This window comes from Scyliorhinus torazame, chromosome 11, assembly GCF_047496885.1.
Source record: "Scyliorhinus torazame isolate Kashiwa2021f chromosome 11, sScyTor2.1, whole genome shotgun sequence".
NCBI classification, from domain to species: Eukaryota; Metazoa; Chordata; class Chondrichthyes; order Carcharhiniformes; family Scyliorhinidae; genus Scyliorhinus; species Scyliorhinus torazame.
In genome coordinates this window covers 68,397,524-68,422,059 of record NC_092717.1, presented here as the reverse complement: position 1 = coordinate 68,422,059, position 24,536 = coordinate 68,397,524, and the positions used below count along the sequence as shown (strand labels likewise).

General features: G+C 49.0%; 1 protein-coding gene across 1 annotated transcript in view; it reads right to left on the bottom strand.

The window, feature by feature from the left end:
* The window catches only part of LOC140385324 (collagen alpha-1(XV) chain-like), a 531,657-nt gene that overhangs the window by 502,592 nt on the left and 4,529 nt on the right, over positions 1-24,536 (bottom strand). The window contains 2 exon segments of the mRNA XM_072467384.1: positions 17,363-17,515; positions 17,517-17,911. Coding sequence (XP_072323485.1) covers positions 17,363-17,515; positions 17,517-17,911 — 548 coding nt within the window.

The following is a 24,536-nucleotide window of genomic DNA, read 5'->3' as shown; positions in this document are numbered from 1 at the left end:
AACGCCTGAAGAGGCGTGGACCTTTGTACAAGCCGAAAAGTTGGACTCTAACTGAGGGTTTGTGAGGGTGGGGGGGTTGTTTTGGGGTTTGATGTGTGATGGTTGTTGTATATAGGGGGTCAATCACGCGCAGGAAATGTTACATGGGCTGGGGGAGAGAGACAAGGCCGCGACAGGAGCTGCGCCAGAGGGAGCGGAGTGGGCTTTGGAAAGCGCGGGGTTTTTTCCCGCGCGCGGGAAGAAAGGCAGGAAGGGGAACGAAGGAATGCATATGGATTGGGAGACTCCCACGCGGGAGGTCAATGGGACGGCGGGGGAAGCCGGGGTCAGCAGGTGTCAGCTGACTTACGGGAGTGACATGGGGGGAGCAAGAAAGCTAGACAGGGGTCTAGCGGGGGGGAGGGGAGGGGGGGGAAGGGGGGGGGGGGGTAAAAGGGTTGCTGCTGCACTGGCCGAAAGGGAATGGGACACAGAAGAGGTGGTCGGGACGGGGGTCCCCCCTCTGGGGGACTGGACGGTGAGGGAGGCGTGGACACGGTTCTGGCCCAGAAAAGGAGATGGCTAGTCGGCGGGGCGACGGGGTGTTGAGAGCCCCTCCAATCTGGCTGATAACGTGGAATGTGAGGGGCCTGAATGGGCCGGTGAAGAGGGCTCGAGTGTTCGCGCACTTAAAGGGACTGAAGGCGGACGTGGCCATGCTCCAAGAGACACATCTGAAGGTGGCGGACCAGGTCAGGTTAAGAAAGGGATGGGTAGGACAGGTATTCCACTCGGGACTGGACGCGAAGAATAGAGGGGTGGCAATATTGGTGGGAAAGCGGGTGTCATTTGAGGCCAAGACAATTGTAGCGGACAATGGAGGGCGATATGTAATGGTGAGTGGTAGGCTGCAAGGGACGTGGGTGGTGTTGGTAAACGTATACGCCCCGAACTGGGATGATGCAGGATTCATGAAGCGCATGTTGGGGCGCATTCCGGACCTGGAGATAGGAGGCCTGACAGAGGGGACTTCAATACAGTGTTGAATCCAGCACTGGACCGCTCCAAATCAATGACTGGAAAGAGGCCGGCGGCGGCCAAGGTACTTAGGGGGTTTATGGATCAGATGGGGGGAGTGGACCCATGGCGGTTTGCAAGGCCGCAGGCCAGGGAATTTTCTTTCTTCTCCCATGTACACAAAGCCTACTCCTGGATAGATTTCTTTGTTCTGGGTAGGGCGCTCATCCCGAGGGTGGAGGGGACGGAGTATTCGGCTATAGCCATTTCGGACCATGCCCTGCACTGGGTGGAACTGGAGCTGGGAGAGGAGAGGGACCAACGCCCGTTGTGGCGGCTGGATGTGGGACTGCTGGCGGACGAGGTGGTGTGTGGGAAGGTGAGGGGGTGTATCGAAAGGTACTCGGAGGCCAACGACAACGGGGAGGTGCGGGTGGGGGTGGTATGGGAGGCGTTGAAGGCGGTGATCAGGGGAGAGCTAATTTCCATTAGGGCTCAGAGGGAGAAGACAGAGGGTATGGAAAGGGAGAGGTTAGTGGGGGAGATTTTGAGAGTGGACAGGAGATATGCAGAGGCCCCGGAGGAAAGATTACTTGGGGAAAGACGACGGCTCCAGACGGAGTTTGACCTGTTGACCACAGGGAAGGCGGAGGCACAGTGGAGGAAAGCGCAGGGGGCGACCTACGAGTATGGGGAAAAGGCTAGTCGGATGCTGGCACACCAGCTCCGTAAGAGGATGGCAGCGAGGGAAATAGGGGGAGTCAAAGATGGAAGGGGAGCCACGGTTCGGAGTGCAACGAAAATAAACGAGGTATTCAAGGCCTTTTATGAAGAGCTGTACAGATCCCAGCCCCCAGCGGGGGAAGAGGGGATGAGACGATTCCTAGATCAGCTGAGATTCCCGAGGGTGGAGGAGCAAGAGGTGGCTGGTTTGGGGGCACCAATTGGGTTGGATGAGCTGAGCAAGGGTTTGGGGAGCATGCAGGCGGGGAAGGCCCCGGGACCGGACGGCTTCCCGGTGGAGTTCTACAGGAAGTACACAGACCTGTTGGCCCCGCTACTGGTGAGGACCTTTAATGAGGCAAGAGAGGAGGGGACCCTGCCCCCGACAATGTCGGAAGCGACAATTTCTTTGATCCTAAAGCGGGACAAGGATCCACTGCAATGTGGATCGTACAGGCCGATCTCGCTCCTCAATGTGGATGCAAAGTTGCTGGCAAAAGTGCTGGCCACGAGGATCGAGGACTGTGTCCCGGGGGTAATCCACGAGGACCAGACGGGATTTGTAACGGGCAGGCAACTAAACACCAATGTGCGGCGGCTCTTAAACGTGATAATGATGTCATCGGAGGAGGGAGAGGCGGAGATAGTGGCAGCTATGGACGCGGAGAAGGCCTTTGACCGAGTAGAGTGGGAGTACCTCTGGGAGGTGCTGCGTAGGTTTGGGTTCGGGGTAGGGTTTATCAATTGGGTTAAGCTCCTTTACAGAGCCCCGATGGCGAGTGTAGTGACGAACCGGCAGAGGTCGGAGTACTTTCAACTGTACCGAGGGACGAGGCAGGGGTGCCCCCTGTCCCCCCTGTTGTTCACATTGGCGATCGAACCATTGGCCATGTCATTGAGGGAGTCTAATAAATGGAGGGGGGTGGTCCGAGGGGGAGAAGAGCATCAGGTGTCGCTATATGCGGATGACCTGTTGCTGTACGTGGCGGATCCAATGGTGGGGATGGTGGAGGTCATGCAGACTCTTAAGGGAGTTTGGGGAGTTTTCGGGCTATAAGCTCAATGTAGGGAAGAGTGAGCTCTTTGTATTACAGGCAGGGGACCAAGAAAGAGGGATAGGGGACCTACCGCTGAGGAGGGCGGAGGGGAGCTTTCGGTATCTGGGGATCCAGATAGCCAGGAGTTGGGGGACCCTACATAAACTGAATCTGATGAGGTTGGTGGAGCAAATGGAGGAGGATTTCAAAAGATGGGACGTGTTACCGCTCTCGCTGGCGGGTAGAGTGCAGTCGGTCAAAATGGTGGTCCTTCCGAGGTTTCTGTTTGTGTTTCAGTGCCTTCCCATCGTGATCACTAAGGCCTTTTATAAGACAGTAGGCAGGAGTATTATGGGGTTTGTGTGGGCCCGAGAGTAAGGAGAGGGTTCCTGGAACGCAGGAGGGACCGAGGAGGGTTGGCGCTGCCAAACCTGGGGAGCTACTACTGGGCAGCAAATGTGGCGATGATCCGCAAGTGGGTTATGGAGGGAGAGGGGGCGGCATGGAAGAGGATGGAGATGGCGTCCTGTAAAGGAACGAGCCTGGGGGCGTTGGTGACGGCACCGCTGCCGCTCTCGCCAACAAAGTATACCACGAGCCCGGTGGTGGCGACAACGCTAAGGATCAGGGGCCAGTGGAGACGGCACCGGGGTGCAATGGGAGCATCGGTGTGGTCCCCGATCAGGGGTAACCACCGGTTTGTCCCGGGGAAGGTGGACGGGGGGTTCCAGAGCTGGCATCGGGCGGGGATTGGAAGAATGGGGGACCTGTTCATCGACGGGACGTTTGCGAACCTAGGGCACTGGAGGAGAAGTTTGAGTTACCCCCGGGAAATGCCTTTAGATATATGCAGGTGAGGGCTTTTGTGAGGCGACAGGTGAGGGAATTCCCGTTGCTCCCGGCACAAGAAGTTCAAGATAGGGTGATCTCGGGTGTATGGGTCGGGGAGGGCAAGGTGTCGGAAATACACCAGGAGTTGAAAGAAGAGGGGGAAGCGCTGGTAGAAGAGTTGAAGGGTAAATGGGAGGAGGAGCTGGGGGAGGAGATCGAGGAAGGTCTGTGGGCTGATGCCCTAGGTAGGGTTAATTCCTCCTCCTCGTGTGCCAGGCTCAGCCTGATACAATTTAAGGTGGTCCACAGAGCGCACTTGACGGGGGCGAGGTTGAGTAGATTCTTTGGGGTAGAGGACAGATGTGGAAGGTGCTCAGGGAGCCCGGCGAACCATGTCCATATGTTTTGGTCATGCCCGGCACTGGAGGGGTTCTGGAGAGGAGTGGCGGGAGCAATATCTCAGGTGGTGAAAGTCCAGGTCAAGCCAAGCTGGGGGCTAGCAATATTTGGAGTAGTGGACGAACCGGGAGTGCAGGAGGCGAAAGAGGCTGGCATTCTGGCCTTTGCGTCCCTAATAGCCCGGCGAAGGATCTTGCTAATGTGGAAGGAGGCGAAGCCCCCCAGCCTGGAGGCCTGGATAAATGATATGGCTGGGTTCATAAAGTTGGAGAGGATTAAGTTCGCCTTGAGAGGGTCTGCGCAGGGGTTCTACAGGCGGTGGCAACCGTTCCTAGACTATCTCGTGGAGCGTTAGGGGAAGGTCGGTCAGCAGCAGCAGCAACCTTGGCGGGGCGGGGGGGGGGGGGGGGGGGTATATCCTGGGAGGGCGGGGGGAGGGGGGTCTGCCTGGGAGGGTGGATGAGCAAGAGATAACATGAAGGGTTGGGGAAACTGGCACGTACGGGTGAGGGCCAGTGTACAAAGCTGTGTAAATATATCATTTTGCCATGTGTATATCTTGCTCTGCGCGATTTCTCGTTTTTTTTGTTACGGGGGTGGGGGGGGGGGGTTATTGTTTGTAAGGGAGAAAAATTGTGTTAAAAAACTTTAATAAATATATTTTTTTTATTGGGACAAGGGGTTGCTGCAGCATATTGGATACAGCAAAGACAATAGGTGCTGACAGCATTGTGGCTGTAGGGCAAAAGACCTGCGTCCCTACTCCTGCCCCTAGCCAAACTGTTCCAAACTGGTTACAGTCACAATGACATCTATGCGACTATGTGGAAAATTGTTCAGATGTACCCTACCCACAAAAAGCAGGAAAATCCCAATCCAAATGCAGGACAAATAATCCAGCCAATTACCACTCCATCAGTTTACTCTCAATCAGCAGCAAAGTAATGGGAACGGTTGTTGACAGTTCTATCAAATGGCACTTACCCAGCAACAACTTGCGTAGTTTGGGTTTTGCCTGGACTACTTGGCTTCTCGCCTTATTATAGCCTTGGTCCAAACATGGACAAAAGAGCTGAACTCAAGAGGTAAGGTGAGAATAACTGCCGTTTCAGCAAAGAAGGATGAAGGTAGAAGGGTTTGATTAAGAAGGGGAAAGTACAGTACGGAAGGAAGCTTGCAGGGAACATAAAGACTGACACTAAGAGTTTCTATAAATATGTGAAGAGAAAGAGATTGGTAAAGAGAAATGTAGGCCCCCTACAGACAGAAACAGAGGAATGGATAATCAGGGATAAAGAAATGGCTGAGCAATTGAATACATACTTTGGTTCTGTCTTCACAAATGAGGACACAAATCAGATCCCAGAAATGTTGGAGAGGGAAGAACTGAGGGAGATCAACATTAGTAGAGAAATGGTGCTGGGAACATTGATGAGATTGAAGGTGGATAAATCCCCAGAGCCTGAGAATCTGCATCCCAGAGTGCTTAAGGTGGTGGCTCTGGAAATAGTGGATGCATTGGTGGTCATCTTCTGGGATTCTATAGACTCTGGAACTGTCCCTGCAGATTGGAGGGTAGCTTGCGTCACTTCGATATTCAAAAAGGGAGGTAGAGAGAAAGCAGGGAATTATAGACCTGTAAGCCTAACATCAGTAGTGGGGAAAATGTTTGAATCCATTATCAAGGACTTTATAGCGGAACATTTAGAAAGCAGTGGCAGGATCGGGCAGAGTCAGCATGGATTTATGAAGGGAAAATCATGCTTGACAAATCTGTTGGAATTCTTTAAATATGTAACCAGTACAGTCAGTTGACAAGGGGGAGCCAGTCGATGTGGTATATTTGGACTTTCAGAAAGCATTTGACAAAGTCCCGCAGAAGAGATTATTGTGCATAATTAAAGCGCATGGGATTGGGGGAAATGTATTGAGGTGGATAGAAAACTGGTTGGCAGAGAGGAAAAAAAGAGTAGGGATTAATTAACAGGTTGGGCGAGTGGGCAAATCAATGGCAGATGCAGTATAATTTGGATAAGTGTGAGGTTATTCACTTTGAAGCAAAAACAGGAAGGCAGATTACTACCTGAATGGTTGTAAATTGGGAGAGGGGGGTGTGCAGCGGGACCTGGGTGTCCTTGTGCACCATTCGCTGAAGGTAAGCATGCAGGTGCAGCAGGCGGTAAAGAAGGCTAATGGTATGTTGGCCTTCATTGCAGGAGGTTTCGAGTATAGAAGAAGGGATGTGTTGCTGCAATTGTACAGGGCCTTGGTGAAGCCACATTTGGTGTGCAGTTTTGGTCTCCTTCTCTGAGGAAGGATGTTCTTGCTCTCGAGGGAGTGCAGTGAAGGTTTACCAGACAGATTCCAGGGATGGCGGGACTGTCATATGAGGAGAGATTGACTAGGTTAGGATTGTTCTCGCTGGAGTTCAGAAGAATGAGGGGGGATCTCATAGAGACTTATACAATTCCAACAGGACTAGACAGGGTAGATGCAGGGAAGATGTTACCAATGATGGGTGTCCAGAACCAGGGGTCACAGTCTGAGGATTCAGGGTAAACCATTTTGGACAGAGATAAGGAGATATTTCTTCACACAAAGAGTGGTGAGCCTGTGGAATTCATTATGTTATGGGCCAGGGTTTAGAGAGCCCCACAGTGTATCATGAGTTCACCTAGAACATAGAACATTACAGCGCAGTACAGGCCCTTTGGCCCTCGCTGTTGCGCCGACCTGTGAAACCACTCTAAAGCTCATCTACACTATTCCCTTATCATCCATATGTCTATCCAATGACCATTTGAATGCCCTTAGTTTTGGCGATTCTACTACTGTTGCAGGCAGGGCATTCCACGCCCTTACTACTGTCTGACTAAAGGACCTACCTCTGACATCTGTCTTATATCTATCTCCCCTCAATTTAAAGCTATGGCCCCTCGTGCTAGATATCACCATCCGAGGAAAAAGGCTCTCACTATCCACCCTATCCAATCCTTTGATCATCTTGTATGCCTCAATTAAGTCACCTCTTAACCTTCTTCTCTCTAACGAAAACAGCCTCAAGTCCCTCAGCCTTTCCTCATAAGATCTTCCCTCCATACCAGGCAACATTCTGGTAAATCTCCTCTGCACCCTTTCCAATGCTTCCACATCCTTCCTATAATGCGGCAACCAGAATTGCACGCAATACTCCGAATGCGGCCGCACCAGAGTTTTGTACAGCTGCAACATGACCTCATGGCTCTGAAACTCAATCCCTCTACCAATAAAAGCTAACACACCGTACGCCTTTTTAACAACCCTCTCAACCTGAGTGGCAACTTTCAGGGATCTATGTACATGGACACCGAGATCTCGCTGCTCATCCACACTGCCAAGAATCTTACCATTAGCCCAGTACTCTGTTTTCCTGTTATTCCTTCCAAAATGAATCACCTCACACTTTTCTGCATTTGCCACCTCTCAGCCCAGCGCTGCAGCTTACCTATGTCCCTCTGTAACTTGTAACATCCTTCCGCACTGTCCACAACTCCACCGACTTTAGAGTCATCTGCAAATTTACTCACCCATCCTTTTACGCCCTCCTTCAGGTCATTTATAAAAATGACAAACAGCAGTGGCCCCAAAACAGATCCTTGTGGTACACCACTAGTAACTGGACTCCAGTCTGAACACCTCCCATCAACCACCACCCTTTGTCTTCTTCCAGCTAGCCAATTTCTGATCCAAACTGCGAAATCTCCCTGAATCCCATGCTTCCGTATTTTCTGCAGTAGCCTACCGTGGGGAACCTTATCAAACGCTTTACTGAAATCCATATACACCACATCAACTGCTTTACCCTCATCCACCTGTTTGGTCACCTTCTCAAAGAACTCAATAAGGTTTGTGAGGCACGACCTACCCTTCACAAAACCGTGTTGACTATGTCTAATCAAATTATTCCTTTCCAGATGATTATACACCCTATCGCTTATAAACCTTTCCAAGATTTTGCCCACAACAGAAGTAAGGCTCACTGGTCTATAGTTACCGGGGTTGTCTCTACTCCCCTTCTTGAACAAGGGGACAACATTTGCTATCCTCCAGTCTTCTGGCACTATTCCTGTAGACAAAGATGACTTAAAGATCAAAGCCAAAGGCTCAGCAATCTCCTCCCTAGCTTCCCAGAGAATCCTAGGATAAATCCCATCTGGCCCAGGGGACTTATCTATTTTCACACTTTCCAGAATTGTTAACACCCCCTCCTTAGGAACCTCAAGCCCTTCTAGTCTAGTAGCCTGAATCTCAGTATTCACCTCGACAACATTGTCTTTTTCCTGTGTGAATACTGACGTAAAATATTCATTTAACAACTCTCCTATCTCCTCGGACTCCAAGCACAACTTCCCACTACTGTCCTTGACTGGCCCTACTCTTACCCTAGTCATTCTTTTATTCCTGACATATCTATAGAAAGCTTTAGGGTTATCCTTGATCCTACCTGCCAGAGACTTCTCATGTCCCTTGGCTCTTCTTAGCTCTCTCTTTAGGTCCTTCCTAGCTAACTTGTAACTCTCGAGCGCCCTAACTGAACCTTCATGTCTCATCTTTACATAAGCCTCCTTCTTCCTCTTGACAAGTGTTTCGACTGCCTTAGTAAACCACGGTTCCCTTGTTCGACCACTTCCTCCCTGCTTGACAGGTACATACTTATCAAGGACACGCAGTAGCTTTTCCGAGAACAAGCTCCACATTTCCATTGTGCCCACCCGCTGCAGTTTTCCTCTCCATCCGATGCATCCTAAGTCTTGCCTCATCACATCATAATTGCCTTTCCCCCAGATATAACTCTTGCCCTGCGGTATATACCTATCCCTTTCCATCACTAAAGTAAACGTAATCGAATTGTCACTATCAGCAAAGTGCTCACCTACCTCCAAATCTAACACCTGTCCTGGTTCATTACCCAGTACCAAATCCAATACAACCTCGCCTCTCGTTGGCCTATCTACATACTGTGTCAGGAAACCCTCCTGCACATTGGACAAAAACAGACCCATCTAAAGTACTCGAACTATAGCGTTTCCAGTCAATATTTGGAAAGTTAAAGTCTCCCATAACAACTACCCTGTTGCTTTCGCTCCTATCCAGAATCATCTTTGCAATCATTTCCTCTACATCTCTGGAACTTTTCGGAGGCCTATAGAAAACCCCGAACAGGGTGACCTCTCCTTTCCTGTTTCTAACCTCAGCCCATACTACCTCAGTAGACGAGTCCTCATCAAACAAACAACAAAGAACAAAGAAATGTACAGCACAGGAACAGGCCCTTCGGCCCTCCAAGCCCGTGCCGACCATGCTGCCCGACTAAACTACAATCTTCTACACTTCCTGGGTCCGTATCCTTCTATTCCCATCCTATTCATATATTTGTCAAGATGCCCCTTAAATGTCCCTATCGTCCCTGCTTCCACTACCTCCTCCGGTAGCGAGTTCCAGGCATCCACTACCCTCTGCGTAAAAAACATGCCTCGTACATCTACTCTAAACCTTGCCCCTCTCACCTTAAACCTATGCCCCCTAGTAATTGACCCCTCTACCCTGGGGAAAAGCCTCTGACTATCCACTCTGTCTATGCCCCTCATAATTTTGTATACCTCTATCAGGTCTCCCCTCAACCTCCTTCGTTCCAGTGAGAACAAACCGAGTTTATTCAACCGCTCCTCATAGCTAATGCCCTCCATACCAGGCAACATTCTGGTAAATCTCTTCTGCACCCTCTCTAAAGCCTCCACATCCTTCTGGTAGTGTGGCGACCAGAATTGAACATTATACTCCAAGTGTGTCCTAACTAACTACAGCTGCAACATGACTTGCCAATTCTTATATTCAATGCCCCGGCCAATGAAGGCAAGCATGCCGTATGCCTTCTTGACTACCTTCTCCACCTGTGTTGCCCCTTTCAATGACCTGTGGACCTGTACTCCTAGATCTCTTTGACTTTCAATACTCTTGAGGGTTCTACCATTCACTGTATATTCGCTACCTGCATTAGACCTTCCAAAATGCATTACCTCACATTTGTCCGGATTAAACTCCATCTGCCATCTCTCCGCCCAAGTCTCCAGACAATCTAAATCCTGCTGTATCCTCCGACAGTCCTCAACGTCCTTTCTGCCACCGTAATACTGTCCTTGACTAACAATGCCACCCCTCTTTTACCACCTTCCCTGAGCTTACTGAAATATCTAAACCCCGGCACCTGCAACAACCATTCCTGTCCTTGCTCTATCCATGTCTCCGAAATGGTCACAACATCGAAGTCCCAGGTACCAACCCATGCCGCAAGTTCACCCACCTTATTCCGGATGCTCCTGGCATTGAAGAAGACACACTTTAAACCACCTTCCTGCCTGCCGGTACACTCCTGCAACTTTAAAACCTTACTCATGACCTCACTACTCTCAACCTCCTGTATACTGGAGCTACAATTCAGGTTCCCAAGCCCCTGCTGAACTAGTTTAAACCCTCCCCGACCCACAGCTTTGAATAGATTGTGGTTATGGGGAGCACACGGCTCTACTCTGCAGGTGTGATGCAATAGAACTCTACAGAACTTTTAAATTAAAACACTTTATTTATGAAACCAGTTAACTTTATAAACCCACAGTAAACATCTTTACAACTATCAGCACCAATAAAACCCCCAAAGAATACAGTACTCTCTAAGTAACTCTTAATCTTTCCTTGCAACATCCAGAAGACAAAAGCACCCTCTTTACAGAAAGACATCAGGTTTAACTTCACGACTGAGAACAGTTACCACTTTGAAATCACCAAATGAACATTCATAAGCTTGCAGAGATTCATACACATCTTGCTGTGATTGCAGCTTTTCCAAATCGAAAACGAAACTAAACACACCCTGTAGCAAAGAACATAAGAACATAAGAACTAGGAGCAGGAGTAGGCCATCTGGCCCTTCGAGCCTGCTCCACCATTCAATGAGATCATGGCTGATCTTTTGTGGACTCAGCTCCACTTTCCGGCCCGAACACCATAACCCTTAATCCCTTTATTCTTCAAAAAACGATCTATCTTTATCTTAAAAACATTTATTGAAGGAGCCTCTACTGCTTCACTGGGCAAGGAATTCCATAGATTCACAACCCTTTGGGTGAAGAAGTTCCTCCTAAACTCAGTCCTAAATCTACTTCCCCTTATTTTGAGGCTGTGCCCCCTAGTTCTGCTTTCACCCACCAGTGGAAACAGCCTGCCCGCATCTATCCTATCTATTCCCTTCACAATCTTATATGTTTCTATAAGATTCCCCCTCTTCCTTCTAAATTCCAACGAGTACAGTCCCAGTCTACTCAACCTCTCCTCGTAATCCAACCCCTTCAGCTCTGGGATTAACCTAGTGAATCTCCTCTGCACACCCTCCAGTGCCAGTACGTCCTTTCTCAAATAAGGAGACCAAAACTGAACACAATACTCCAGGTGTGGCCTCACTAACACCTTATACAATTGCAGCAGAACCTCCCTAGTCTTAAACTCCATCCCTCTAGCAATGAAGGACAAAATTCCATTTGCCTTCTTAATCACCTGTTGCACCTGAAAACCAACTTTCTGCGACTCATGCACTAGCACACCCAGGTTTCTCTGCACAGCAGCATGTTTTAATATTTTATCATTTAAATAATAATCCCTTTTGCTGTTATTCCTACCAAAATGGATAACCTCACATTTGTCAACATTGTATTCCATCTGCCAGACCCTAGCCCATTCACTTAGCCTATCCAAATCCCTCTGCAGACTTCCAGTATCTTCTGCACTTTTTGCTTTACCACTTATCTTAGTGTCGTCTGCAAACTTGGACACATTGCCCTTGGTCCCCAACTCCAAATCATCTATGTAAATTGTGAACAGTTGTGGGCCCAACACTGATCCCTGAGGGACACCACTAGCTACTGATTGCCAACCAGAGAAACACCCATTAATCCCCACTCTTTGCTTTCTATTAATTAACCAATCCTCTATCCATGCTACTACTTTCCCCTTAATGCCATGCATCTTTATCTTATGCAACAACCTTTTGTGTGGCACCTTGTCAAAGGCTTTCTGGAAATCCAGATATACCACATCCATTGGCTCCCCGTTATCTACCGCACTGTTAATGTCCTCAAAAGATTCCACTAAATTAGTTAGGCACGACCTGCCCTTTATGAACCCATGCTGCGTCTGTCCAATGGGACAATTTCCATCCAGATGCCTCGCTATTTCTTCCTTGATGATAGATTCCAGCATCTTCCCGACTACCGAAGTTAAGCTCACTGGCCTATAATTACCCGCTTTCTGCCTGCCACCTTTTTTAAACAGCGGTGTCACGTTTGCTAATTTCTCATCCGCCGGGACCACCCCAGAGTCTAGTGAATTTTGGTAAATTATCACTAGTGCATTTGCAATTTCCCTAGCCATCTCTTTCAGCACTCTGGGATGCATTCCATCAGGTCCAGGAGACTTGTCTACCTTTAGCCCCATTAGCTTGCCCATCACTACCTCCTTGGTGATCTCAATCCTCTCAAGGTCCTCACCTGTCATAGCCTAATTTCCATCAGTCACTGGCATGTTATTTGTGTCTTCCACTGTGAAGACCGACCCAAAAAACCTGTTCAGTTCCTCAGCCATTTCCTCATCTCCCATTATTAAATCTCCCTTCTCATCCTCTAAAGGACCAATATTTACCTTAGCCACTCTTTTTTGTTTTATGTATTTGTAGAAACTTTTACTATCTATTTTTATATTCTGAGCAAGTTTACTCTCATAATCTATCTTACTCTTCTTTATAGATTTTTTAGTAGCTTTCTGTTGCCCCCTAAAGATTTCCCAGTCCTCTAGTCTCCCACTGATCTTTGCTACTTTGTATGTTTTTTTCCTTCAATTTGATACTCTCCCTTATTTCCTTAGATATCCACGGTCGATTTTCCCTCTTTTTACCATCCTTCCTTTTTGTTGGTATAAACCTTTGCTGGGCACTGTGAAAAATCACTTGGAAGGTTCTCCACTGTTCCTGAACTGTTTCACCATAAAGTCTTTGCTCCAGTCTACCTTAGCTAGTTCTTCTCTCATCCCATTGTAATCTCCTTTGTTTAAGCACAAAACACTAGTGCTTGATTTTATCTTCTCACCCTCCATCTGTATTTTTAAATTCCACCATATTGTGATCGCTCCTTCCGAGAGGATCCCTAACTATGAGATCCTGAATCAATCCTGTCTCATTACACAGGACCAGATCTAGGACCGCTTGTTCCCTCGTAGGTTCCACTACATACTGTTCGAGGAAACTATCGCGGATACATTCTATAAACTCCTCCTCAAGGCTGCCTTGACCGACCTGGTTAAACCAATCAACATGTAGATTAAAAATCCCCATGATAACTGCTGTACCATTTCTACATGCATCTGTTATTTCTTTGTTTATTGCCTGCCCCACCATAATGTTTACTATTTGGTGGCCTATAGATTACTCCTATCAGTGACTTTTTCGCCTTACTATTCCTGATTTCCACCCAAATGGATTCAACCTTATCCTCCACAGCACCGATGTCATCCCTTACTGTTGCCCGGATGTCATCCTTAAATAACAGAGCTACACCACCTCCCTTACCATCCACTCTGTCCTTCCAAAAAGTTTGATACCCTCGGATATTTAACTCCCAGTCGTGACCATCCTTTAACCATGTTTCAGTAATGGCCACTAAATCATAGTCATTCACGATGATTTGCGCCATCAACTCATTTACCTTATTCTGAATACTACGAGCATTCAGGTCAAGTACACTTATGTTGGCTTTTTTTACCTCTGTTTCTTAATCTTAACACCTCGATCAGTAACCTCTCCCTAAGTTATATTTCCTCTTAACCTTTCTCCTAATTTTCCTTCTCGTCGAACCCATATCTTCCTGTAACCACCTGCCGCGTCGCTTACCATTAATGTTTTCACTTCCCGTTTTATTCTTTTAGTATTCCTGGTCCTATTCACTGAGCTCCCATAGTCACTGTACCTTGTACTGTCACCCTTTTTGATTTTTGACTATGGCTTCTCTGCCTTACACTTCCCCTTACTGCCTTTTATTTCTGTCCCTGTTTTTACTACCTTCCAACTTTCTGCATTGGTTCCCATCCCCCTGCCACATTAGTTTAAACTCTCCCCAACAGCTCTAGCAAACACATCGGTTTCCAGTCCTGCCCAGGTGCAGACCGTCGGTTTGTACTGGTCCCACCTCCCGCAGAACCGGTTCCAATGTCCCAGGAATTTGAATCCCCTCACTCTTGCACCATCTCCCGAGCCACGCATTCATCCTATCTATCCTGACATTCCTACTCTGACTAGCTCGTGGCACTGGTTAGCAATCCTGAGATTACTACCTTTGAGGTCCTACTTTTTAGTTTAACTCCTAGCTCCCTAAATTCAGCTTGTAGGACCTCGGTCCCCTTTTTTACCTATATCGTTGGTACCTATGTGCACCACGACAGCTGGCTGTTCACCCTCCCCCCCCCCAGAATGTCCTGCAGCCGCTCCGAGACATCCTTGACCCTTGCACCAGGGAGGCAACATACCATCCTGGAGTCTCGATTGCGTCCGCAGAACCGCCTGTCTATTCCCCTTACAATTGAGTCCCCCTATCACTATAGCCCTGCCATTCTTCTTCCTGCCCAGCTGCGCAGCAGAGCCAGCCACGGTGCCTTGAACCTGGCTGCTGCTGCCGTCCCCTGGTGAGCCATCTCCCTCAACAGTATCCAAAGCAGTATATCTGTTTTGCAGGGAGATGACCGCAGAGGACACCTGCACTGCCTTCCTACTCTTGCCTCTGTCTTTTGGTCACCAATTTACTATCTCCCTCAGTACCTTTCACCCTGCGGTGTGACCAACTCGCTAAACGTGCTATCCACGACGTCCTCAGCATCGCGGATGCTCCAAAGTGAGTCTATCCGCAGCTCCAGAGCCGTCAAGCGGTCTAACAGGAGCTGCAACTGGACACACTTCTTGCACGTGAAGGAGCCAGGGACAGTGGACGTGTCCCTGAGCTCCCACATCGCACACGAGGAGCATGACACGGGTCTGAGATCTCCTGCCATGTCTTAAACCAATTCCCCCCCCAAAAAATGTAAATAAATAAATAAACAACGAAGAAGAAAAAAAATAATAAATAAATAAGCAAACAGCCTAAAGTGAAAGTTAAAGCAGACCGACAGCCCAGCTCCACCCACACTCTGACATCATTGATAAATACCCATTTCTTAAAGGTACATCCACTACAGATATTTTTATAAACACTAATTTCACATGACATTTACCACAGGAAGTAGTTGATGCTAAAACTTTGAATATATTAGAGGCGGCTGGATGTAGCACTTGGGGTGGGATCAAAGGCTATGGGGAGAAAGCAGGATTAGGCTATTGAGTTGGATGATCAGCCATGATCGTGATGAATGGCGGAGCATGCTCAAAGGGCCAAAAGGCCTCCTCCTGCTCCTTCTATGTATCTATGTTTACATGACATCAAGGAGCCCTTGTGAAATTGAAAACAATGGGATTCAGATAAATCTCTCCACTGGTTGGAGTCACACCTCGCACAAGCAAATTACTTGTGATTGTTTGAGGTTAATCATCTCAGTCTCAAGACATTGCTGTCGGATTTTCTCAGGGTAGAGTCGGCCCAACCACATTCAGCTGCTTCATCAATGACCTGCCCTCCATCATAAGTTCAGAAGTACAGATGTTCGCAGAGGAGCTGCCAATCATAGCAAGAGTGTTTGTAGACATTGCGGTTAGCTTCAAAGGAGGGTAATTGAGATGTATTCAAGTGTGCAGGAAAATATAAATAAACACACCCCCTAAGCAGTTCAATCTGCACCAATAAAACTGTCAAAGACTGGCTAGTGAAATGCATTGTTCTCTGAAATTGAATGGAAGATTTGCATTTCAACCACTGTCAAGGGATTTGTAGCCCTTTGAAATGTACTTGGATTTAGAGGAAGTCTCTGACACTTGTAACAGTTGCTGCTTTAAACACTTTTGTCTGAGGCAGCAGACATTAGGGAAGGATAAGTGAAAAGGCAGTGATTTTTCATTCTACCGCCTGGATTGCTCTTCAGCTTTCAGACAGAGGTAACTGATCAGGGTCTCTGATGGAGATCCTCTGTTGGGAGTTCCGATGGGTGAAATCTCTGATGGGGGTCTTTGATGGGGGGGGGGGGGGGGGGGGGGGGGTTCGGGTCACCCGCAAGCGTGCATGCGGTGAGGGTGGGTGACCCATTATTCCTGTGGTGTGGGCGAGGATACCCCTACTAGTCAGCAGGGGGTAGGATTTGCAATCTGGGAGGGAAGGGGGGCTTCTGATGGACTTGGGATGGGGGGGGGGGTCTCAGTTATGCATTGACCCCCTTGATCCATCTCAGGGTCCACCACGTCAAGGCCACACTTGGCAAAACTTGCACCAAAGCCTATCCGGTGGATTTCTCACTGTGGGGACTAGTGCTTAACGGGGGGGGGGGTGGGAGGGGGGGGGGGGGGGGGGGTGGAGGACCTTGAAGGGAAATTAGGAATGAGTAATAAATGTTGGCCTTGCCAGTGCTGCCACATCCCATTGGTAAATGTTTTAAAAAGATATGAAACTACCAGGTAAGTGCCTTTACAACACTACCCAACTCAACAAGCTGACCTGTAACTGCACTTCCACCCCCACAATCTCCATTCAACTTCCTTCCATCATCAATGTCCAATCTTCCCCAGGATCATTAACCACTGACCGTACTGCCCCAATCTTTCCATCACAACTCAATCACTGTCCCAATTTCCAACCCCAGTTTGAACCCTCTCCAAGCTCACTTCACACTTTTACCTCCTTCAATCACGCCGCCTTCTGACCTCGCACCCCCCCCCCCCCCCCCCCCCCCCCCCCCCCCATCCCCAACCATACTATATGAAGACCCCACCCCAGGAATCTCTTCAAAACCTACTGCTCCTGGATTACAGCCTATTCTGGGGCATTTCTCACCCACTAGGTAGCTGAGACTGTCAATGAAGCTGGTTCGTAGGTGGGGAATCTATTTGAAAACCACGCCTGCACATGGACATCTGGATTTCATATCTTGTGCTCCAAATCACCACTCGGGTAAATATTGAAGCCATAAATTCTTTTCATAAATATTCCAATCTGAATAATTAATATCCAGGCTAGTAAAATAAAACATGAGACTTTGACCCACTAGTTTTAAGATGCATAGCAACAACTGTTTCACTAATGTGAGACAAATGACAGTCATTAAAATAGAAAACATTAAAATTTTTAGCATTTAACACAGTTAAAAAAAATCTCTATGCCACTTACTATAAACTTGTTCAACCCTGCCCCTCCGGCATTCCCAATGAAAATTCCTGAACTTGGTTCAAAAAATAATGCCTGTCGTGATCGTGTGAAGGTACTCTGATGATACTCATCGCAGTCCAAGTACAAGGTGACAAGCTCGTCCTCAATGGACAAGGGCAAACCGGGTCCATTTGTTAGTCATGGGTGGCACTTCAAATGAGGCAACCTCATGAGAGGTTTGAGAACCCGATTCTGTGTAAAAGAGTACGATCCGTTGGCTGTCGTTCCAAACTGCGGTCAGCTTCACTCCCAAATAAATAATATTCTGATAGGAATTTGTAATCGCAAACAACACTCCACCATCTCCATTAGCTGGCTTGATGGTCACGAGGATAGCAAAGTCTCTGTAGAAAGACTGAGGTATCATGGTCTTAGTCAATCGACCAATGTTTGCCCCTGGCCCAAAGCTGTACGCAGGAAAGCCTTCATATCCTGTGATGAATGCAACCGATGGTGGTAGCGGGACTCCAATTAGGCCTGTTAGGTCAATGTGATCATTGGATCCTCTCTCTGCAATACAAGAACAAAAAGGTAATTGGTTTCCTGTCACTGTTAATCAATATGAATTCATTTACATGGGGATATTTTATTAAATATGCACCACAGTGGATTTCCTGATCAGGTGTTTGTAACTATGGCAGAAACTCCCACCAGGTACACCGCTCGCCATCTGCTGAGATTACAGGGACCTGAGTCTGAGCGGAGTCTACACGTTTTCCCCGCGTCTGCGTGGGTTTCCTCCGGGTGCTCCGGTTTCCTCCCACACTCCAAAGACATGCAGGATAGGTGGATTGGCCATGATAAATTGCCCTTAGTGTCCAAAAAAAGGGTAGGTGGGGTTCCTGGGTAACGGGGATAGGGTGGAGGCATGGGCTTAAGTAGAGTGCTCTTTCCAAGGGCCGGTGCAGACTCGATGAGCCGAATGGCCTCCTTTTGCACTATAAATTCTATGATTTTATGAGTAGATGAGTTTCTGGGCACTGATTGCCTGTTATCTGCTCTGTAACGGTAACGTTGATAGCGTGGGTTTTACCAGGCTGCTTACTTGCACAAAGTGGTGTGTTTGACCACTAGAAACAGGGCGGTATTTAATACAGTTTACAGGAGTCTTGCTCGTGGATAACAGCAGGCCTCTCCTCCATTCTGATGCCCAGTCCCTCGATCAGACACTAAGTGCCTGATAATGAGAGCACTCCCCACTCCACAAAGGAACTGGCAGACAACCCAGGCAGATATGCTTTTTGGGTTCCCTGCATGGCAAGTAATACCACCGGTGGCAGGATGAGGCCTTTAAGTGTTAACAGCCTCAATCAGTGGCGAGATGGGAAGGCGGGAAGCCTTTCCGCCATGGACATAATTGGGACGGACGTGGAAGGCGGTGAGATCCCCACCCGTTACCTCAATTAATTAAATATCCCCCCTCCCCCCACCAACAAACCCACCTCAAGGGAGGACATTAAATCTCACCCACAAGTTAATGAGGCACTGCTAATAAACATGCACCATTTATGGACAGGGAGGGTGAATGTCCAGACAATGAGTAATCATCATTGGAAAGACAGGCATGTTGGCACCATGGTTCCCATGGCTTGATTTGAAGATGGCGTTGTGAGCTGATTCATAAATGCTCTTAAAGGTTTGTAAACTTCTATGTGGTGGCAGATTTTTTGTTTGAATATGATTGTTGGAATTGAGACAATCTGTAATGCTTGCAGCAGACTTCTTGGGCTGGATTCTCCGTTCCTGAGACTAAGAGTTGACGCCGGGGCAGGATGCGTGGACTTTCACGACAGCAAAACCGGCGCCGCACCTGGGTCGATTCAGCAAATGTGGAAGGGCTAGCACTGGCACTACATGGAACACAATCGTTTCCAATGAAAAAAGTGCAGGGTCCGTGATTGACACTCAGGAGGCTGACAAGCTACCGCTGCATACACTCCCCATATACACTCACCCCAGCCAACAAGATGACACTGGTTGTGTTGGAGCGGTGATGGGTCGGCTGGTGCAAGGGGGCACCTGGGGGGTGGCCTGGGGAGGGGGGGTGGGGGTTGGGGAGACACCTATACGACCCGTGGCCCTAGGTTCCCAGTGGGCTGTCAAATGCATGCACAGCTGCATGGCTGCATTTCCGGCTGCTGCAATGGTAGTCCATGCTCGTCCACCCCGACTCTACAGCCCACCTCCTGGACAACCTGCTCCTCCCCGCGGCCCTGGCAGAACCCCCACCCCCGGCCAGTGGCACAACTGTCGGCAAACTACGGCGATGTTGGACACTTTCCGTACTCCCTCTCTCCCCCTCAGCAGCCACAACGTCGGTTTCATGGTTTTTAAAAGCACAAGTGAACCATGCCTCTAGGAATTCAGCCCATCAGAGGGGCAGAATCGCTGAGGCCTCGGAGAATATCGGATTAGGCCCGCTAATGACTTGCAAACGGTGTTTACTGTATTTGCGTTCCAAACCGCATTTACGCTGCTGTCGAGGTGACGGAGAGTTGCGATTTGGCGTCAAATCAGCAGCCCACCCTATGATTTTGGCGTTGTAACCTATTCTCCCGCTCAATGCTGCTTCCCGATTTCGGCGTCAGCCAATGGAGAATCCCGCCCCTTGCCTCTTTGGAGCTGGTTGCCGCATCGTATAATTGCAATGAGAAACACTGAAAACAAAGACTTGTGAAAGTTCTGGATGGCATTTGTTATTTGTGATGCAAAGGCTCATTTTCATTGAGTACAGTTTCATCGCCATTTTTATTTCCTTCAGGGGAATCAATTTAAAATGAATCTGCAGATTTGTGCTCGCTCGATGGGACACACAGTAGAAGCAGGCAATATAGATTAATGCAAATGTAAATGAGATATATTTTCTTCAGAAAATAATATTTTGGGATACACTATATGAGTAATTTGAGGGGGCGGCACGTGGCGCAGTGGTTAGCACTGGGACTATGGCGATGAGAACCCGGGTTTGAATCCTGGCCCTGGGTCCATATGGAGTTTGCACAGTCTCCCCGTGTCTGCGTGGGTTTCACCCCACAACCCAAAGATGTGCAGGTTAGCTGGATTGGCCATGCTAAATTGGAAAAAAAACTGCTTAACCACTTCCTTACCTTGCAGGTCAGCTGTTCGGGAGAGAGAGGGAGCCGGGACCTTGGAAACAGCGCGGGAGTTTCAAAAAGCGCGGGAGCTGCGAGGCAGAGGGGACAGTTTAAAAGGGCGCGCCGTGGGTGAGGTAAGTACTGCTTAACCACTTCCTTACCTTGCAGGTCAGCTGTTCGGGAGAGAGAGGGAGCCGGGACCTTGGAAACAGCGCGGGAGTTTCAAAAAGCGCGGGAGCTGCGAGGCAGAGGGGACAGTTTAAAAGGGCGCGCCGTGGGTGAGGTAAGTACTGCTTAACCACTTCCTTACCTTGCAGGTCAGCTGTTCGGGAGAGAGAGGGAGCCGGGACCTTGGAAACAGTGCGGGAGTTTCATAAAGCGCGGGAGCTGCGAGGCAGAGGGGACAGTTTAAAAGGGCGCGCCGTGGGTGAGGTAAGTACTGCTTAACCACTTCCTTACCTTGCAGGTCAGCTGTTCGGGAGAGAGAGGGAGCCGGGACCTTGGAAACAGCGCGGGAGTTTCAAAAAGCGCGGGAGCTGTGAGGCAGAGGGGACAGTTTAAAAGGGCGCGCCGTGGGTGAGGTAAGTACTGCTGAACCACTTCCTTACCTTGCAGGTCAGCTGTTCGGGAGAGAGAGGGGGCCGGGACCTTGGAAACAGCGCGGGAGTTTCAAAAAGCGCGGGAGCTGCGAGGCAGAGGGGACAGTTTAAAAGGGCGCGCCGTGGGTGAGGTAAGTACTGCTTAACCACTTCCTTACCTTGCAGGTCAGCTGTTCGGGAGAGAGAGGGAGCCGGGACCTTGGAAACAGTGCGGGAGTTTCATAAAGCGCGGGAGCTGCGAGGCAGAGGGGACAGTTTAAAAGGGCGCGCCGTGGGTGAGGTAAGTACTGCTTAACCACTTCCTTACCTTGCAGGTCAGCTGTTCGGGAGAGAGAGGGAGCCGGGACCTTGGAAACAGCGCGGGAGTTTCAAAAAGCGCGGGAGCTGCGAGGCAGAGGGGACAGTTTAAAAGGGCGCGCCGTGGGTGAGGTAAGTACTGCTTAACCACTTCCTTACCTTGCAGGTCAGCTGTTCGGGAGAGAGAGGGGGCCGGGACCTTGGAAACAGCGCGGGAGTTTCAAAAAGCGCGGGAGCTGCGAGGCAGAGGGGACAGTTTAAAAGGGCGCGCCGTGGGTGAGGTAAGTACTGCTTAACCACTTCCTTACCTTGCAGGTCAGCTGTTCGGGAGAGAGAGGGAGCCGGGACCTTGGAAACAGCGCGGGAGTTTCAAAAAGCGCGGGAGCTGCGAGGCAGAGGGGACAGTTTAAAAGGGCGCGCCGTGGGTGAGGTAAGTACTGCTTAACGATAGCGACAGCCCCCTTGCGACCTCCCTATGGAACATGAAACACTGGCACCGTGATAATTCCTGTCGTCTGACAAGGAATGATGAAATGCACCCCACATCAGCACACGTCGCGTTAGCACGCAAACTCCATGAACAAGTTTGGCACCCGGGAGATGGTGACAACTCCGAGTCTGACTCCCACCATGGTAATCCCTTTGAAAATCTTTTCGGAATGGAACCTTGAGGTGTCCAGGTGATGAGAGTCAGGAACCGATTGAGATTTACGGTGTCCTGTACTCTGATGGGTCCTGCCTGCTTTTCTTGTTTAGTTTCTTTAAATGTTGTTCGTTCTCTCTTGTATGATTTTGTGTGTCAGCCTCACGGACACTGTCTTGATACAGTCATAACTACTCTTCTGACACCACATGGCAGTTAAAGAAACAGGTTTGTTGGAGCCCATATATTTACAAATTCTTACCGCTCTTGGAAGGTCACTCAGGCAGTGGAGTAACTTATCCCCGCCCTGCCTGAGGACCCCCTATACATTTGGTCAGCCAAGCTCGGGTGGTGGAGCAACGGCACTGATCACCCCCCTACCCGGGGATTCCACCCATTCTTGCCCTGCCGCCGATCATACGCACCACCCCATTCGGAGAATTGTTTTCGAAACTCTTTTGCTATTCTTTTTCATTCCTGTGGTTTAAAGAAGGCACTTTGCTGCAACTTTTGCCTCTTTCCGGCAATCCTTCGGTTGCTATCCCCCACCTACTTATTTACATGTCAGAATCACTTGGTTGGAAAAACGAGTTTGCAGAGGATGGAAAAATTGTCCGCCCACTCAGCCCATCAAACACAGGCTGCGAGAGTGCTCGAACTGTGACAGAATTTTGTTTTCGGATGTCTTGTCTCCGCAAATGGTTGTTTAAAAAAAAAAATGAGGGAGTCACATATAGAACATAGAACATAGAAAAATACAGCACAGAACAGGCCCTTCGGTCCACGATGTTGTGCCGAACCTTTGACCTAGATTAATCATAGATTATCATAGAATTTACAGTGCAGAAGGAGGCCACCCGGCCCATCGAGTCTGCACCGGCCCCCGGAAAGAGCACCCTACCCAAGATCAACACCTCCACCCTATCCCCACAACCCAACCCAACCCTAAGGACAATTTTGGACACTAAGGGCAATTTATCACGGCCAATCCACCTAACCTGCACATCTTTGGACTGTGGGAGGAAACCGGAACACCCGGAGGAAACCCATGCAGACACGGGGAGGATGTGCAGACTCCGCACAGACAGTGACCCAAGCCGGAATCGAACCTGGGACCCTGGAGCTGTGAAGCAATTGTGCTATCCACAATGCTACCGCTAATTCTAATGGGAAATTGACGTGAAGGAGAAACAGACAGACAAATGAGATATTAAACAACAAGATTATAACAGACACTATGCTTGTTCCCCAAGGAAGATATGAAGACACTCAATGGCGAAGGAAAGCCCGAACAAGATGAAGACGACCCTGGTGATCGGCATCATGATCGTCGCTGGAACACTACAGTTGCGCGTGTTACCTACCTCCACCTCCCTCACCACATGAGCCCCGCACACGACTACCCAACACAACACCACCAGCCCGGATCTCGTTAAGTGGTATTCCCTGTCCTACACAATTAGGGAAATTTAGGTGAATGTTTCTGACCCATAGGACAGAGTAGGGTAGAACCTGTCTTTGGTTGAGGGCATTTCAGGGAACAAAGAAGACCCAGTATTGTGATCCTTCACGCTTCGCGTTGAGGATCAAGAGGACGGAGTGTAGCCATCTGGGATGGCCACTTACAACTAGGTACAGAGAAACTCGCAAATCCTAGCGGGTAAAATGGACAAGCCAAGACTCAGGCAGCTCAGAGCCTGAAATGCATATTTGCAAGCAAGAAGTCCAGACGGTATCGAAACTCCGTCCAATTAGCATTTTAATGGCGTCGATTAGCGTTTGATGGCCCATCTTCACCAAAACAAAGGACTGGTACTCGAGCGACTGGTACAGTCCCAGACATTTCGGCGCCACTTCCTGTTCAAGGGAAACGCAAACAACGGGGTCAGTGACCGCTTGGGACACGCCCAGCCATCCAGATCCCCGCCCACTTATTGGTTAGGAATCAAACAGGGATCACCCAATTAGTAAGGCCCAAACAGAAGGACCGCCCAAAAGAGTGCGAAAACCCCCAAGTATAAGAAGAAGAGTTTGCCACATGTTCGTCTTCTCTTCGACCTGGTACCCCGGTCACGTCCATCTCCAATTGCAGCAACACCAGAAGCAAGTACAAGTTCAACGCTCGCTACCAGACAGATGAGCCTAGCTGAGCAGCAGTTACTCCTTCGGACTCGATAGATCCAGAATCAAACAGCGGCCACTGTTTCTCTGACCTAAGCTGGGTGCTCGAAGTTAAGTACAGGTTGTCTTAGTCGATAGGTGTAGTTAACTAGAAGTGCTTATGTTGCATGACTAATTGTGTGTAAATAAAGTACCCTTGACCTTGAACTAACTAACTGGTGTTTGGCTCTTTGATCGATAGCCGGTTGAAACTTGTGGTGGTATCATTCGATACCTGGCGACTCGAAGCATTAAGACATAGATAACATAGAAAGAAGGGCAAATTCACTGATTGCCATAATTGGAACAGAGCCACAGAAAGGACAGAGTAAAAGAGTATA